The sequence below is a fragment of the Scomber japonicus genome, chromosome 3 (genome assembly GCF_027409825.1).
Source record: "Scomber japonicus isolate fScoJap1 chromosome 3, fScoJap1.pri, whole genome shotgun sequence".
Classification (NCBI taxonomy): domain Eukaryota; kingdom Metazoa; phylum Chordata; class Actinopteri; order Scombriformes; family Scombridae; genus Scomber; species Scomber japonicus.
The window spans coordinates 16582003-16598795 of NC_070580.1; the positions used below are offsets into that span (position 1 = coordinate 16582003).

The 16793-nt window shown below is 37.8% G+C and overlaps 1 protein-coding gene across 1 annotated transcript; it reads right to left on the reverse strand.

Annotated features, from left to right (window-relative positions):
* Nucleotides 1-6326: 6326 nt before the first annotated feature.
* Nucleotides 6327-14508, reverse strand: mettl1 (methyltransferase 1, tRNA methylguanosine). The gene is made up of 6 exons (XM_053316046.1): nucleotides 14244-14508; nucleotides 12971-13098; nucleotides 12680-12864; nucleotides 9352-9465; nucleotides 7399-7500; nucleotides 6327-6660 (listed from the first exon to the last, which is right to left on the reverse strand). Exons 1-6 carry the CDS (start codon nucleotides 14321-14323, stop codon nucleotides 6517-6519), a joined length of 753 nt encoding a protein of 250 aa, XP_053172021.1. The 5' UTR covers nucleotides 14324-14508; the 3' UTR covers nucleotides 6327-6516.
* Nucleotides 14509-16793: the final 2285 nt, after the last annotated feature.

Sequence of the window (16793 nt, forward strand, 5' to 3'; positions counted from 1 at the left end):
AAATATTAATTCACTGACGCAATTAGTTCTGGATAAATCTTGTTTAAAAGTGTTTAACAGATGGAGAAACTGGACACCTACCTTAGGCTGTAGGGAAGAATAATAAAACTATGAATCAAAGGGGGACCTATCTAGATTTGTAAAAGGGGAACTGTAACACTTCCAAGACAGACAAACTCAAATTCATTAAAAGACCAAAGTACAGATACAGCCAACGTATGGCTAGTCATTACTGATGACCACTTGGCACTGTGTCATATTTTAGTAATCTGACACAAGCTGACTTAAATAATGAAGCCATCATGATGTCATGAGCAGCATGTGTAAACAGTTCGGGAAAACCTGAGAGGACTGCAGCTGCCCTCTACTTCAAAATAATTACTGGTGTCCATCAGCAGCAATGCTTAGTTTAAAATATTTAGGCAGATCACATTTCCTTCTATTTATCACTTACAAATAGTGGTGGGAGAAAATTGACTTAAAATGAAGGGAACTGTGTTGTCTACATACTGGCTATAACCATAGACAGTTACACATTTTTGTCTAATTTCTGTCTTTTACTGAGAGAGTGGGTTTGGTCATTTGACTCTAGGGTGTCAAGATTTCCACATAATTTGCTTCACTAAATGTAAGGGGGAAACTGATACGTCTCTGGCTGTTGCTCTAGTGTTCATGCAACTTAATATGTAGTTTTACCCATAATGTTAATTGTTTCATTCGGACAAAATACTAAATCCCAAGATATTCCCATTTTGAATCCATTGATTACTGTGTTGTCTTATTAATGGGAAATTGTCATCTGTAATAAAAATCTAGAGAAGGTAATACCATTGTTGAGTAAACTTAAATCCCATAATCACCATCACAATCATCATGACAACCAGTCAGCAGGCGTGACAGTTATCACAAATAATTTCTGTGATATTAGAGTACCCCATAAGTGATGGAGAAATGCATGAGAAACATGAGAAACTAGACACTGCTGTATTTCTTTCTATATTTTTACATATTGGAGAAGGTATAGAGGGAAGATAGAGAAAACTGAGATGGGATTAGATCTTTTACTTTTTTTTTTTTAAAGGGAGAAATGAGTTTTAGGGTGTTGTGACCTGACTAGACTAGTTAAGTCATTCCAGTCTGAGGAGGGCCTGCAGCTTAAAGAGATCATTTGGGCAGATAAATGACTGAGCTACTGCAGGACAGGACTGTTGTCTATTCTTTGGATCTGGGTAGTCTCAGGTGCCATGCAGACGGAATTTGGGATACTCAAATGATAAACGATTCGATTCTGAATGCAAACCTGCAGGATGCCAGAGCTGCTGTGATGTGGCTGTGAATCCCATGAGGATCATCGTTGGTGGGGGAAGAAATGAGTCAGGATTTTCTGTGGAAGTGCCGCAACTCGTTCTGGTTTAGGCTGAGATTAAGGTAACAGGCAGATATCCAGCTGGAGATGTCAACTTAAATAGTAACATTTTTGCTGGGGATGATAAAAAGGTTTGCTTAGAAATTAGTTTGAGCTAATCTGATCAGCTGTCAACAAAACAAACAAAGAAATGCCACTCACAAAATACATAAATTGTTACTTGTGAATATGTATTATTAAGACTTTAGCTACATAACCTGGTGCCATTTGGATGGAAACAAAAATGTTTACAGTGTCTGTATGGGTGGACATTACAGTATTTAACGTTTTTTTCACAGATGGACTGAAGCCTACATGCTCATGATAAATGATTATATACTGTCCGGCAAGATTATTAATTATTGAGGGGAAACTAAACATACTGTCTGCTCATTCCATATTCACAGATGCTGTTCCTGGATCATTTTCTCTTAATATTGGAAGCAATCTATAGATTTCTATGCCCAAGGAAACATGAAGCAGAAATTAAATAAAAAGAAAATGCCTTGAAGTTGGACTCGTATTTAGTTATGTTTTCCCACCATATAACCAATGTAATATCAAATATAGTGGGATAATGCCAGAACACCAATAACTTTAGCAAGGACATAAAAGGGAAATGGTTTCTAATATTAATAGCATTAGTTTTAGCTCATGAGTGCTGGGATTTTCTGTAATAAAAGCTGATTTTATAAAGAGAGAGTGTCTCTCAGAGTTAATTCCAAGAAACTCACATGCAGACTCAGTGACTATGTTAGACAAAGAGCTACTAACACAGTAAAAGAGTCATACTTAAAGTGGTAGCCACGCCTGTCACAGAAAATTACAGCGCACTCCAACTCAGAAGATTCAACCATGGCAATTAAATAATTTTAGCCTTCATTGTCTACTTTAAGAAAAATGTGTCTTGGGCATTCAAGCAGGTGACGTTGTGGCTCACGGACGCTCCATATATACACAATATATCTGTACACATGTACAATTAACTACAGTTAACATGAAGATCACATACAGATCCATATACACCAGAACATACATATCAAGAATACTGCATGCCTTACATCAAGAGATCACAGGTTCTCCCCTATCAGAGTCGTAACTTTTCACCCCCCCACAGGTGATTTTAAGGCTAAGCCTCCTCACTGTCTCCACAAATATCTCCTGGGGAGAAGCCTGGGGCAGGACACCACTGCACAGCCTCTTCTGTCTCTGACTTATGCATAGCAATGTCTGAACCTTTTGTCAGTAAACCAAGTATGGCTGCATCATCAGAAAATTGATTGTAGAAGTTTGTGTACTGGTTTCTACAATTGTTTGTATATAATGTAAAAAAAAGGGGGGAACTTACTTAGCTTCAGAAGCTCCAGTAAGTCAACCTGTATGTCAGAGAGTTGACTTGCATCTGCTGCAGTCTCCATAACAATTTATGTTATGTCTCTGCATCTATCTGCTGAGAACTGGAAGTTGAAGGTCAAATCACACAAGCTTTGCTTCTGATAACATCCCTACACCAGCTGGGAAGCGAGTTAAACACTTTCTCACACACGCAAGGGTAATACAATTAAGATTTTGCACACACGCACATAATCATAAAACAGTATAGGAGTATACAATTCTATTACAGTACTTCAATTACTCTCTGCCATCACCTTCAGTTTTCCAGTGTCTGGATTTCTGTCATTGGGGCATGTGCTGTCCTGTTCTTAATCACCACCCCCTGCAGCAGCAAAAGGGCTTCAAACCTGCACTGTCCCGTCTCCAAACTCCTGACAGACAAAAATACCTGTAATATACAGCCATAATCATAAAATGAGAGCAGAAAGCCACTATTTCTGCCACACAATCCTTTGATTTGGACTTCACTAAGATCCTTACCAGACACATCTGGTAATAAAGATAATACAGTGTGTATTTTTTTTGGTTGTTATTTGATTGTGGCCAATTTGCACTGAATTACGTTTTAATTACAGAGAACTATTAAGTAATATATAATGTCTTTTAGCACAAAGCCCTTAAGAAAAAACAGGTTCTTCTAGCAACTGCATCAAAAAAGGAAATGTTCTCAACTTGATCTAACAAAATGAACAGACTGTGCTGGAGCATGCAGGGTTTTTTTTAAATCACACAGCAACCCAAAGCTAACAAGCAAGATGTGGATTGTTGGCAAACTCAATTTAATCAATTTAGGATTCAGGGTGTACTATTGTGATTTAACGCCATGATGACTGACAAGTCACTTTGAAAAGTTGTCAAATTAATTAAAAACCCCAACGCTCTGTCTAATGGAGCAGGCTTAGTCAAGTTAGCAGGATAACCAAGTGGCAACCTCCGGGGCTCAAAACTGAAGCCAACATGGAGGTGCCAAAAACAGTTGCAGTTCCTTGAATGGCCACTCGAGGTTGGCTCCAAAAGCATGTCATCACCCATAGATTCACAGCAGAAATAAACATATTTACAGCCTGGTACAAAAACGGTTTTAGTCTCTATGATTAATTTTGCACATTCCTGACAACTGTATGGGAAGTGATTTTTTATATATAACTTGTCTGTTTAAATTTCATTAAAACTTAAAGTTATACATAATTTGGGTATGGCCGCTTTGAGTGACAGGTTGGTGCCATCACAGGTAAATTGCTACCTACAACAACAATGACAACCATGGCTTAATCCCAGTTTCACAGAGTGTAGCTGTAGCCATCGCTATTTCAGTGCAGTATTGTAGTAGTATTGTAACATTTGGGTTGCCTAAAAAGTCTTTGTCAGCATTTGGTTGTAGTAAAGACCCTCTAAGGAGTCGAATGTTCAGTTTTTTCAAGTAAGTACATTTTGTTTTATTGGTTTTAAGCCTGTTTTTTGTTAGTGAAAACTAGCATTAGCATTATCACAATTAACCACAGACAGTAAATGAACTAACCAAGCTAGCGTTAAAGTCAAATGTGGTCCAAATATGGTCACTTCTGCCTCCAAAAATTAAACATGGGCACAGTCAAAATGCAAACTTAAAAATGGGAGTCCACAATCTAATGGGTGATGTCTACCAGGCTACATCCATTAATTTTTACCATATACAGTGCTGCTTGTAAGTTTGTGAACCCTTTAGAATTTGCTCTATTTCTGCATAAAAACAAGATAAAGAGACAGCAGCTAAACAAATGATTCCAAAATCCTCCACTTGTTTAAAATTGTGTCAGGGAAAAGTATGTGAACACCTGGGATTATAAATTCATTTGAAGGAGAAATTAGAGTCAGGTGTATCAATCAATGTGATGACAATCAAGTGTGAGTCTGGGAAGCCCTGATTTATTTAAAGAAAAGAAGTCTGGTTCTTTACTGTAAAGCTCTGAGTTTCACAACCAGTGGCAATTTTAGACTCTTTTAAGGGTGCTCAAGCACCCCTTAATTTGATCTCAGCACCCCTAAACATAAATAGATAAATAATTATTGTATTTTTTTCCTAAAAAATATTTTATACAGCTTTAATTATTTTGTGAGCCTGTCTGTTAGAGATGGGACAAACAATATATGCTACAGGTTCAAATGGTTTTATTTGAACAGGTTTAATGTACTTTAGTAGTTCTGTCATTAATATATAATCTTTCCCTCAGGGTTCATTAACTATTTTAGGGTTCTCTCTGTAGAAATCTGAAAGAAAATTACACACTATAGCAGACCACTCAACTATGTATTAATATGTATTGTTGCAATTTACGTTATCCAGTCAAATGAGTCATTTTGCAGAGGATTTGAAAACTTGCAGGGCATTGTTTGTCAAATTCTCATTAGGAGCTGAGCCCCCCCTTAAGGCCTGATCCTAGAACCGCCCGTTCACAACACAGGTTGGTGGAAGTGTGTAATGGCTCGATCAAAGGAGATTTCTGATGAACTTAGAAGAAGAGTTGCTGATACTCACCAGGCTGGAAAGGGTTACAAAACCATTTCAAAAGAGTTTTGACTCCACCAGTCGACTATCAGGCAGATTGTGTAGAAATGGAAGACACCCAACACCAGTGTTACCCTCCACAGGAGTGGTTGGAATCTAGGAAACTAAAGGCCTTTATTGCAGTGGCTACAGTCAAAAGTCATGAGTCCACCATCACAAGAACACTGAACATCAATGGTGTGTATGGTGTGTGTAACAGAGTTGCAAAGAGAAAGCCCCTAGTTTCCAAACAGAACATCGCTGTCGTCTGGGGTTTGCTCAAGACGATGCGGATAATGCAGAGGGCGACTGGAAAGATTTTTCGAAGACAGATGAGACCAAAGTCACACTTTTTGGCTTGAATAAAAAGTGTTTTATTTGGCAATGAGCAAACACTGCATTCAAACATAAGAACCTCCTCCCATCTGTGAAACATTGTGGCGATAGTATCATGGTTCAGGCCTGCTTTGCTGCGTCTGGACCAGGACATGTGGAATGTTTTGGGATAGTCAAAGTCCTGACCTTAATTCTACAGAAATACTGTGGAAGGACCTGAGCAGACAGTTCATGCCAAGAATCCCAACAAAATCTGTTCTGTCAGGAGGAACAGGATCAAATTCCTCCAAACTGATGTGCAGGGCTAATAAACAGTTACTAGAAATGTTTTGTTGAAGTTATTGCTGTTATTGAACAGTGTTCACAAACTTTCAAGCAGCACTGTACGAGGATAATGGGGGAAAAAATTTAGATTTCAAATCCAGGATTATCATTTTCAAACAGTGTTCTGATCATTACTACAACAAACCAAATCCAAGATTTACTTTATTAGAAGCAGTTTTACTGAAAGAATTTACAGCTTTACAGGAAAAACAGCACTTTCAAGTTGGCAAAAGAAACTGAAGAACTTCATTAAAAAAAGAAAATATTCAAAAAGCTACACAAAACTTTTCATAAGTCTAGTCTCAATAGAGATTTACCTTGTTCTGTTTTTTGTGAGCTGAGGAATAAAGTTCATAAAACATGTGAAAAACAAAACCTGAATCAAGTGATGATGTAACTCTTTTTCCATACCAGAAAAAACCCATCTCTGTTCATCTGCAGTGTGAATAAGCCACAGCCTTCAGGGCAACAGAGCAGCATCGTCCTGCGTGTTGTTCATGTATGAATGTCTACATAAGACCATTATTAAAGTTTATCGCGTGTCCATACTTGTTTGGTCTTCATTTGAATCCTCAATCCTCCGGAAAATTGCGAGGAAATTCTTTCCTCCATTTCTCTGCACTTTCTTTCCTTCCTCTGTACAGGTACCCAAGCGATTTATGATGACATCATCGACCTGTCAAAAGATATTTCTTTGAAGTTACTGAACAAAATTTACAAATTTTCTTTCTTTCATGATTCAGTTTACTCACATTATTTCTTAAAGATACACATATAAATAAACAAAATATCATATTCAGTGTTTATTTTTGTAGCCAAAGTATGTTAACTGTAATAAAACAAACAATGTAACCTAAAACATGTAATTAAATAACTAAGAATAGTTTCACATTTTGACACAAATTCACTATCTTGCGTTTTTTTCAAGGTTTTCCTACACGCTTGGATGGGAAGAGGAAAGGGTATTTAGTTGGTTGCAATCTGTAACCTCACTGCTAGATGCCACTAAATCCTACACTTTCTTTAATGAACCACCACAAATATGCAAGATAACAAAAGCAGCTAATGTTGGCTATGTGACTTCAAGTTAGCAATGAGGTTAACTACCTTGGAACAATGTGAGAACACTCAAGTTTGAATAACAGAAGGTCTTCCTGTTGCCTTTCTGTTGAAGTTGGGAATGCAGCGTAAGCTCAGCTGTTGGCTGTAGCTTCATTTAGTGTACAGACATGAGAAAGATTTTCATCTTTTCATGTCACAAAGAAAGTGAAAAAAGTCTCAGTATTCCTTTACATTTGAACAATTTCTGATTAAGAGTTTTGACATCTTTTCTTCTAATTAGCTGATAAAAACAAAACAAATATTGTTGTCATGACATGCAAACACAGGGATGAAAAGCTCCATGGTAACATACCAGTTCTTCATCAGGGACACGTGTAAATAGTGGATGTTCACTGAAGTGCTTCACCATCCAGAGGTGGACCTCCTCTACATCTGTGATGGTATACACCAAACCCTGACATGACCAGGCAAACACAGGAAGGGTTAGTTAATAACACAGTTCCTTGAAAGATATGCTACATAATTTCTACAAACAACTCAAATATGCATCTATTTATCAAGTTATTTGTCAAGATACATACAAAAAAAAAAAAAAAAAAAATTATAAAATTATATATATATATTTTAAACACTGTCAAACATTTCATCCTGAGTTAAGTGCTTTCATCACCTCTGGAGAGCAATGATCCTTGCTAGGAAGATAAAAATAACACAGAGGTTAATCACCTATGTCACTATAGTTTACTTTGGAGAACAGATAGCATTACTAGAACGAGGATTTCTTTGAAAACTTGGCAGTGGCACAGGTTTCCGCAGCAGGCATGTTAGCACGTACAGGTTTTTTTTCCCCAGAGAAGCCAGGATGAGGATGTGAGACTATGAGCATGTATCTTACTGTTTGAGAACCAGTCTTTAACAAACAATACATTGAGGTTAATTTTGGTATGGAACTGCTTCTATAAATGAACATTTTCTTGACAGCTTCCCCACCAACCAGCACAGTTAGGGCTTTGTTCCAATGCTGAAAGCCCCTTGTAGAGATTACAAACACACACACACACACACACACTCAAACATATGCATGCACGAATGCATCAATGCACACACACAGAAACACACACACAGACCAGAGGAAAAACGATAAAGCCAAATTTAGACACAGGCCTTCCACTGTTCCAAACATCCTCCATCAGCACTTGCACCTTATTCAAGTGTCCCACTGCTGCTCTGACAGCTCTGACAGGCAGGAGTGGGGTGTGTGTACAGACGTCAGCCAGCTGCAGGCCACACCGGTTGCCCAATTTTATTTCGGTGAATTGGATGGATTTCTACACACTGCAATCAACTGATGAAATGGTAAGGATAGCTGTAATTTATTATTTGACTACTGCTAAGTCAGTTGTTTTTTTAGGAAGTCTCGTTTGCAGATATTTAAGTATGTCAGCAAATATAACAAACTATTGTATTAGTACTGAAAGATAAAGCTGGTTTTATTCTTTATTTTTCTTACTGTAGACTAATCTCATCAAAAGAGTAAAACCAAGAATACCTTTATCCTACTACCAAGTATTGTATGTGTAGCCAAAGCCTGATATATCTTATTCCTGTGCGTCATAGAGCTCCATTGTTTCCAAAACTAATTAAAAATCCTGCATTCACAATCCCGCTACTGTAAATACTCAATAGAGCAAAAAATGTGTATTAATCCACAGCTTAAAATAGTCCCCTGACTGAAGTGCACAGTTGACTGCTGTTTGAGTAACCTTTGCTAAACATTACAGCACCCAGCAGTTTTAGCAAATTACTGAGCAATCATAAAAAATGAAAGGATAGATGTGTGAGCTATAAATATTAACATCTTCAATAGCAAAGTGTTACTGATAGAGCTGGGAAGTCAGAAAGCTGTTTTAACAAAGATATAAATGATAATTTATTGAATGATCAACTTTGTATGTTGTATGTATGTTTTTTTTGTTTTTTTAATGATTCAAAGTTCAAACAAAGTGTAATTTACTGCAGAGGGAAGCAGTGGTTGCTATGGGCAACCTTGGCTTGAACTACAGTTATTATACTAATTAACTGTATAGTCTATACAATGTCACCAGTGTCATATCACAAAGCCCGGAGTAAAATCTTCAAATAGCTTGTTCTGTCCACTAAAGTCCAAAACCCAAAGATATTTACTTGAATCCTCATATCTAAAAATCTGAAATCAGTTGGGAATTTTTCATTTTGGAAAATGATCAAAAGGATCATCTAGCAAATTTCTGTTGATCATTGCAACAACTTTTGTTCATGTACGTACCCCAATTCTTAGTGTATAGGCATACTCTGCCAGCAATGTGGGGCTAATGATCCTCCATTTGTGCTTGGTCTTCTTAAAGTGAGGGTCAGGAAAGAGGAAGAACATCTTACTGAGCTGAAACACAGCAGGAAAAATGGTGAGAAACCGTCAGTAAGCAGCAGCAAAGAGTCTGAATTCACAAAAACACCACAATCCTTTTTTAACTCTGGTTGATTACTTGGTGTCATTCCCACACATGAGATCAAAACTAAACTTTCTATTTTTATCCACTTTGATACTCGAGTTCTAAAATGAATGAATGCCGACACTTCAATGTGGCCCACATAATATTTTGTGGTTGGTTGTTAAGCACCATGGATTGCAAAACTGGAATTTCCCTCCTTGAATTTTTTTTTCTTCCATAAAGTTCCCCGTGTCTCTATCTTTGACAATTGCAGGCTCCATTAATATTAGTCTGGCTGATACATTAAAAACCATTCCAGTAGTCTTTTATTAGTTCAAATAAATAATGTCAGGTATAGACAGAAAGAGGTGGGTATAATCACTGTAGACTGCTGCAGCCTCAGGGGCTGCTTCAGTGCTGATGGAAGATGGAAAAACCTTAACACTGAATTATTTTTGGTTATAAAACATACAAAAAAGAAGAAAAAAAAAAGAAGAAGAAAAGTATTACAGGTCTTTAGAATATGCCTTGTCAGGACTTGGAGCACATCATGCATGTGAGAAGGATTGGAGCTAGATTTTTGAGCACTAGCCTGGGTGGTCGTCTTTTATTTCTCTGCTTTGAAGTAAAATCCAATGATGGGTTTTATTCTAATCATGAGAGGAGAAGATAACCAAGAATAAAATGAGCTGTATGGAGAAAACTTTTATCTCTAGTCAATGAATGCAAGTCCACAGATGCAATTTATGAATGAGTTGAAGAGAGTGAAACCGAAATGCAAAATCGAGCCAATGCTTCTTTGTGGGAACCACGCAGATGTCTGGACGAATCTGAAACACTTCAAATCTCAGCTTGGCAATAAGCTCTAAAACAAGCTGTACAAATATTATTTAAAATGACCTGAAACAGCTATATTCTTTGTATGCAACCGGCACGCTGTACAATTATTACTCCATAGATGTGTCAGTGTTACAGCATTTGCATACTCACTCAGGGCTTTCGAGGTGAATCTTTTATCCAGGGTACCTAATTTAACCCTGGTACACTAAGCCCACTGTGTAATCTAATGCGAGTTTCAACAAGTCACAGATTACTGCAGCTAACTGGAATGGATAAAAAGCGTTTTGCACTGCTCTCTACTCAGCTGATGTGATGCCTTGCGTGTCAGTCAATGACCCCATTGTTGTGGATTTATTGAGCAATCCGTATAAACTAATTCAGTCCATATGTTAAAAATGAGGAAAGTAATTATTCTTAGCTAGAAATGGATGGGCTGCGTGTTGTTATTACCTCGGCAGCACTCAAACAGACTGTCAGCTTTAATTTAAGGTTATTACAGGTCACATCAGATGAGAAATAAAGAACTGCGGGACTTTTGTATGTGAGCTCTTATTAAGAGGGTGAGCTGTATCTGGGCACATTAACATCACATTCAGGTAGGCATGGGATGATAACCGTGTTCAAGGTATCCATCCATCCATCTTCTTGCCGCTTATCCGGGGTCGGGTCGCGGGGGCAGCAGCCTAAGCAGGGAAGCCCAGACTTCCCTCTCCCCAGCCACTTCGTCCAGCTCTACCAGGGGGTCCCCGAGGCGTTCCCAGGCCAGCCGAGAGACATAGTCTCTCCAGCGTGTCCTGGGTCTTCCCCGGGGTCTCCTACCGGTGGGACGTGCCCTGAACACCTCACCAGGGAGGCGTCCGGGAGGCATCCTGATTAGATGCCCGAACCACCTCATCTGGCTCCTCTCGACGTGGAGGAGCAGCGGGTCTACTCCGACCTCTGTTCAAGGTATACCGCGATATGAAAAGTCACGATAATCGAAACCGCCAGATGTTCTGTCATACCGTTCCTAAGGTATGAGCTGTTTTTTGTCTGGTCAAAGACAGAAAGTGCTGGTCAGAAATCCCTCAGGTGGTGCAGCTGCAGCGTAGAGTATCACGACCCCCCACACTGTCATTACAGTGTATATTCAGGTTAAATTAACATGTCTGTCTTTAATTTTCTTCCTTTTAGGAACATTTTAGAGATGTAATCACAATACCGCAATACCGTGAAACCGTGATATTTTTTCTTATGGTTATCATACCGCCAGAATCTCATACCGGCCCATGCCTACATTCAGGGGTTCTTTATATAGCCGGATCAACCAAAAAACATTTCCAAGAAAATGTGATATCTTTGAGATGCCTGCCTGTAGGGAAATTTTATATTTTCCTGTGCTCACAGTAATTTAAAAATCTACTTTTAGTAGTTAATCAGAATTGTTCACAGCCAGATCGTTGGATTACAGAGAGTAACAAGCTTCCTGAAAGGCTGTTTTGTAGTTTGGGTGAACTGACCCTTTACTCTAACTGAAGGTTAATGTTGCTGGTATGGTGCCTGTAGTGGTGTAATGCATCTTGGGTCCTACCTTGAAAGACAAAGTGTACTCTGTCCCACAGTTGCCTACATGTACCAGCATTTATACCCAATAAATAAATGTGTGACCACAAGCAGGATTTCTATGAAGCCTGGGAGAAAAGGCTGTAAGGTCTGTAAGGCAAAACAGAGTCCAGCCAAAGTTGGATGTTACCGTGAAAATGGCCAAAAAGGCCTGAAGTAGATCTGGTTATCAAATCTTAACATTTTTCAGGTGCTAAATGTGTCCATGGCACTGTAGTAAAAGCTATCAGGCACCCAAAGCTGTAATTGAATTTCTGGTTAGGCGCTTAATCTTGATAAGTTATTCTCAAATTTAAATTAGAATTTTGCCATCTTCAATTATTCCTCTCAAGTTCAGTATGGCCGCTTGTGTTTAGACAATATATAACTGTTAAATAGGGTATAATAAGGGTTTTGTTGAACAGGATGTTTGTATTTCTCAAAGTAAGGTATTTAAAAAGTATCTATTTGGTGTCTGAACCAAAACTCATGTAGGGTATTAACCTACAGTCTATGGTATTAACACACATAGAAAACTTTCAGGAGGAGGATTGGAATTAGTGGACGACCCGCTTCAACTCCTGAGCAACAGCTTTTATGAAAAATGTTCTTGCCTACTGACAAATTAGATTTGCTGGCTATGCAGTATTTACGTAACATTTCAAGCTCTCATATAAAATGCAATGATAGGCTCAATTTTATTAGTTCTTGTGACTTGCAGCACAAACACAGAGGTAAACCCACCTGTCCTTTGGAAAAGAAATTGGGGAGGTACTTCATCGCATTGCTGCGAAGGCAGGCAATGTTCTGGTAGCTTCCTGGTTCCGACGCACGCAGTGACTGGATACGATCCTGAACATAATCAGACACTTTTACCCGGATTTCCATGCCCAGGATGAGCTTATCTGGGAAAAGTGGAGATAACTCCACTGAGAGAAAGTAAAGATGCACCAAGACACAAAACAACAACATGAGTGAAGATTATATGAGGTTTATATAGATAAAAACTAGGCAGCAGATCAGTCACATTACTACCTAAAAGCCCGCCGTATCCACATCCAATGTCTGCAAACTCAACTTGTGGCGTCCCTTTCTCAGGCGGGTTGCTGGTAAAGAAGTCTGTATACAGCTTGGACCAGTCCATCTCCTCAGGACACACCGGGCTGACAAGGACAGAGCCGAATTAGACAGATACACACTGATAATTTACATTCAGAAGAGAGCACTCAAATGTTCTAATCACCATAAATCCAGCCCCATGCACACCCTCCCCTACAAAGCCTTCCAAAACTCAAGAGCAGAGCCCAGAAAAGAGTCCCCATGCCCCCTCTCAGACACACTCTGACTAGTCTCACACCAACACTGATTTGCAAACACTCATCAGAGTAAACCAGATTAGATTAAAGTAGATATATTAAAATGTTATCTGGCCCTAAAAAGAGATCATCAATTGGGAGAATATATCTAGTGTCAGAGATAGAAAACAGAAACAGATCCTCAGACTCAATGACCACTGAAATGGTAATCAAAAAAGGATGACATAAAAAATCATGGCAAGAAAAAGAAAAAAGAATATGTGGACAGGTGAGGCTGGGACAGAGGTGCACTTCCTCCTACAATGTAAGACATTACATGAAATAAAGAACATTCAGTTTAATAAATTCAATTCTTAATCTCAGATTCAAAGAGCTTAATGATCTTTAAAAATTAAACATACTCCTAGGAGAAGCAAAAGGGGCATATTTTCAATCTGAGGGAAGTGAATAACCTAAACACACACACACACACACACACACACACACACACACACACACACACACATAACAATACATTCATAGGACATACTGTATAAACACATAAGTATACTAGGCTATAAATATATATCAATCCTAATGTTATGTTATTGACATTTTGTTTCATTGGCTCTAATGTTTTGGCATTATGGTTGTTGTGACATTCATGCCAATCAAGCATCATTTGAATTTGAATTATTTTATAATATAAAATAACTGACAGTGATTTCTGTGGATTATCCAGAGAAATAAAATGCATGCTATGCTGCTTCTGGAAGGAGTTTTAAATGTCGTGAGCACTTATATTGTACTACAGTGGTATCTCAGACAATATCTCAAATCCTTTTCAAAAACACTTTTAACATCACCAGTTGGGAAAAAATGAGGAAATATGTGGAGAGAAAGGGAAAGAATGTACTAATATAAACAGATATATATCATGCATGAGGTATAAATCTTTATATACAGTGTGTAGTGTAAGTGTGTAAGTGCAGACACACATGTGCATCACTCACTAATCAAACGTGTGGTGAGCCATCGGGTTTGAATGGGCTCTCTGTCTGTAGTAACGCTTCTGAGGCATGGACGAACTCATGTTGCTCCCGATAATATTCAGTCTGTCCGGTTACTTATGAAAAAATACAAATATCCACTTTAACTATCGATTTACAAAGACAAGTCACGTTGGTTCCTGGAGAGTTTACCACCGGTTTCGAGTCGCGTCGTTTTGACGTCATCGCTACGCGTCTGATCTGGGTTGCCAGGTTTGTAGAAAGAGAAGTAAACTGCACACTGACTCTATCAACATGGTGTATCTAGGCCATATATATAGAGATATTATAATATAACCATGCTTACAGTAACAGTAGTTGAAGTAGTAACTGTTCTTCAATTTTCACTGTGATAAAAGTACAGCAGTAAAGTGTTTTTTTTGTTGTTGTTTTTTTAACCTCTAGGAGTAAAAATAGGCCACTCATCAGAATTCCCTCTCTCTTTGTTAAATTATTTAAAATAGGTTATAGCTTCACCCAAAAGGACATTATTTATGGGCTCATCGTGGACAATTATGACTTTCTGGTCAATCCTGGACATCTTAAAACTATATGAAGGTGAAATCGAGGTTTAGTGTGTTTCATAATGAGTTTCTATCTAGTATTAAAACCCTGAAACTCGTGAAAAATAAAACTGCAGTAGAACTATTTAGCATTATAGAAGAATATGATTTAAAGAACAAGTCCTTGCCCTTTTAATTTTATTCACTTTTAACTTTATTTTATTTAATGTTTCATTTTGTTATCATATATAATTTGTTTTTGATTAGTCTTTTCTGTTTACACCTGTTCCTTTACGGCAATGTAATGATCTTGGTGCCATGATGTTTGTACAAATAAAAACATAATAAAATAAATTAAAATAGGTTATTATAGACTACTGTTGGACTGTTATTACTGATGCACTTGTAAGCAGCCTCTTTCTTGTCTTGTTCTTGTTTTGTTAATCTGAGAGTGACTTTTCTTTCTCATATTGTCTCATTTGAAAAGTTGTACGTTGTTTTTTCCCAAGTAAAGATCTGCCTCTTATTCATATCAAGACTATGTTTAATTATTTTAGTTGGTGGATCTGATTTTTAACGCCCTATCCTACCGTTAGGGAGTAATATTCATGAACTGGCACATGTTATAAACTAATCAAATACAATTTGATAGAATAAATCTAATTATTCAGCCAACTATGGCCGCCAGATAACTGAAGTAAAGTAAAACATACAGTACTTGCCTTTGAAATGTACTGAAATACAAGTAAGTCATGAAGTAGTAAAGATGTAGGCTACTTAAAGAGATGAGAACTGGGTGTTAAGTTACTGTATTTCACCTGAGTAAATGTATAAAGCTACTTTCTACAGTACTGTTATTATAATTATTAATGTGTGATGTTTAAGTTGCCACCTCCCTTCAGGGTAACTTTACTTCTTCCCTGCTGTTGTTGTTGAATGCAAACCCGTACAGAGCACATTTGTTTTACTGTATTGTCTTGTTGTTGTCATATTGACGTAATTTTTGACATTTGACATCACTGACATCAGAAACTGTAGCCCGCTAACCTGGACTGAATGGAGTAAACAAATGCAGGGTTTATATTGCAACAATACTGATGACAGGCTCTTAATATTTTCTGAAGCCACTCTATTATTCTACAGGCACAAGCTGGGTGACAAATATTTCATTAACAAAAACACAAATCTACATGTAGTTATGTTTGTTTGCTCTCTGCTGGCTGAGACGTCATCTTTTGATTTTTGGTGTGCACACAGCCAGTGATTCTTTACACTGTGCTGTCTCTAGGTGTCCTGTCAGTCAGCTCTAATATCAATCTCAGTTCACTCTGTCAGCTTGGTGACACATTATAACCCTCCTGGTCTTTGACTTTACAAAAGAGAGTTGTCCGTATATGTAAAGACAGTGCTCTACTGTAGATTCAGCAGTATCCTGTTTCATCTGAGTATTATTAGATTTATGGATTTTTTAGATATGTACTGTAGATTATTAACACAATGTGAATGAATATGATTTTTTTCTCCAGATCATATTTTGCTTGATGTGATAGTTGATAGTGATGAGAGGAGACAGACAGAGACAGACACTGATGGTGGTTTACTGTGTGGCAGTGCCGAGCAAAGACTTTTTGAAGGGGAGGGGCAAAAAGAAAATTAAGCACACCACTGCTGTGTGGGCAAATAGTTTGTTCACTCAGTTTAAATTTCACTCAAGGTCATATTATTTTTGATAAATGTAAAATCTCCCCCTTTCTTTACAATATCTCACCTGACAAGGCATTTTCTTTTCTCCCGATATCCTTACATTCTCTGATGTTTGTCAAATGTTTTATACTAAGTACAGCAGAAACCAAGATCTTTATTGTAAACCTTATTATTACCACATATACATGAACATCATGTCAGAATTACATGTCCATATTAAAATGAGATGAGTAAAGTTAGTCTGAGGTGTCAGATTGAAACTAAAATGCAAACAAAACAATTTGAATACCGGAACTGTATTGTCCAA

What these genes read in the sequence shown, in the direction of transcription:
- mettl1 (XM_053316046.1), bottom strand. Translation starts at nt 14,323, where the DNA reads ATGAGTTCGTCCATGCCTCAGAAGCGTTACTACAGACAGAGAGCCCAT. An exon ending in ATTTCTTTTCCAAAGGACAG is followed by an intron (nt 9,466 to 12,679) that starts GTGGGTTTACCT and finishes GCTGTGTTTCAG; the next exon opens with CTCAGTAAGATGTTCTTCCT. An exon ending in CCTATACACTAAGAATTGGG is followed by an intron (nt 7,501 to 9,351) that starts GTACGTACATGA and finishes TGGTCATGTCAG; the next exon opens with GGTTTGGTGTATACCATCAC.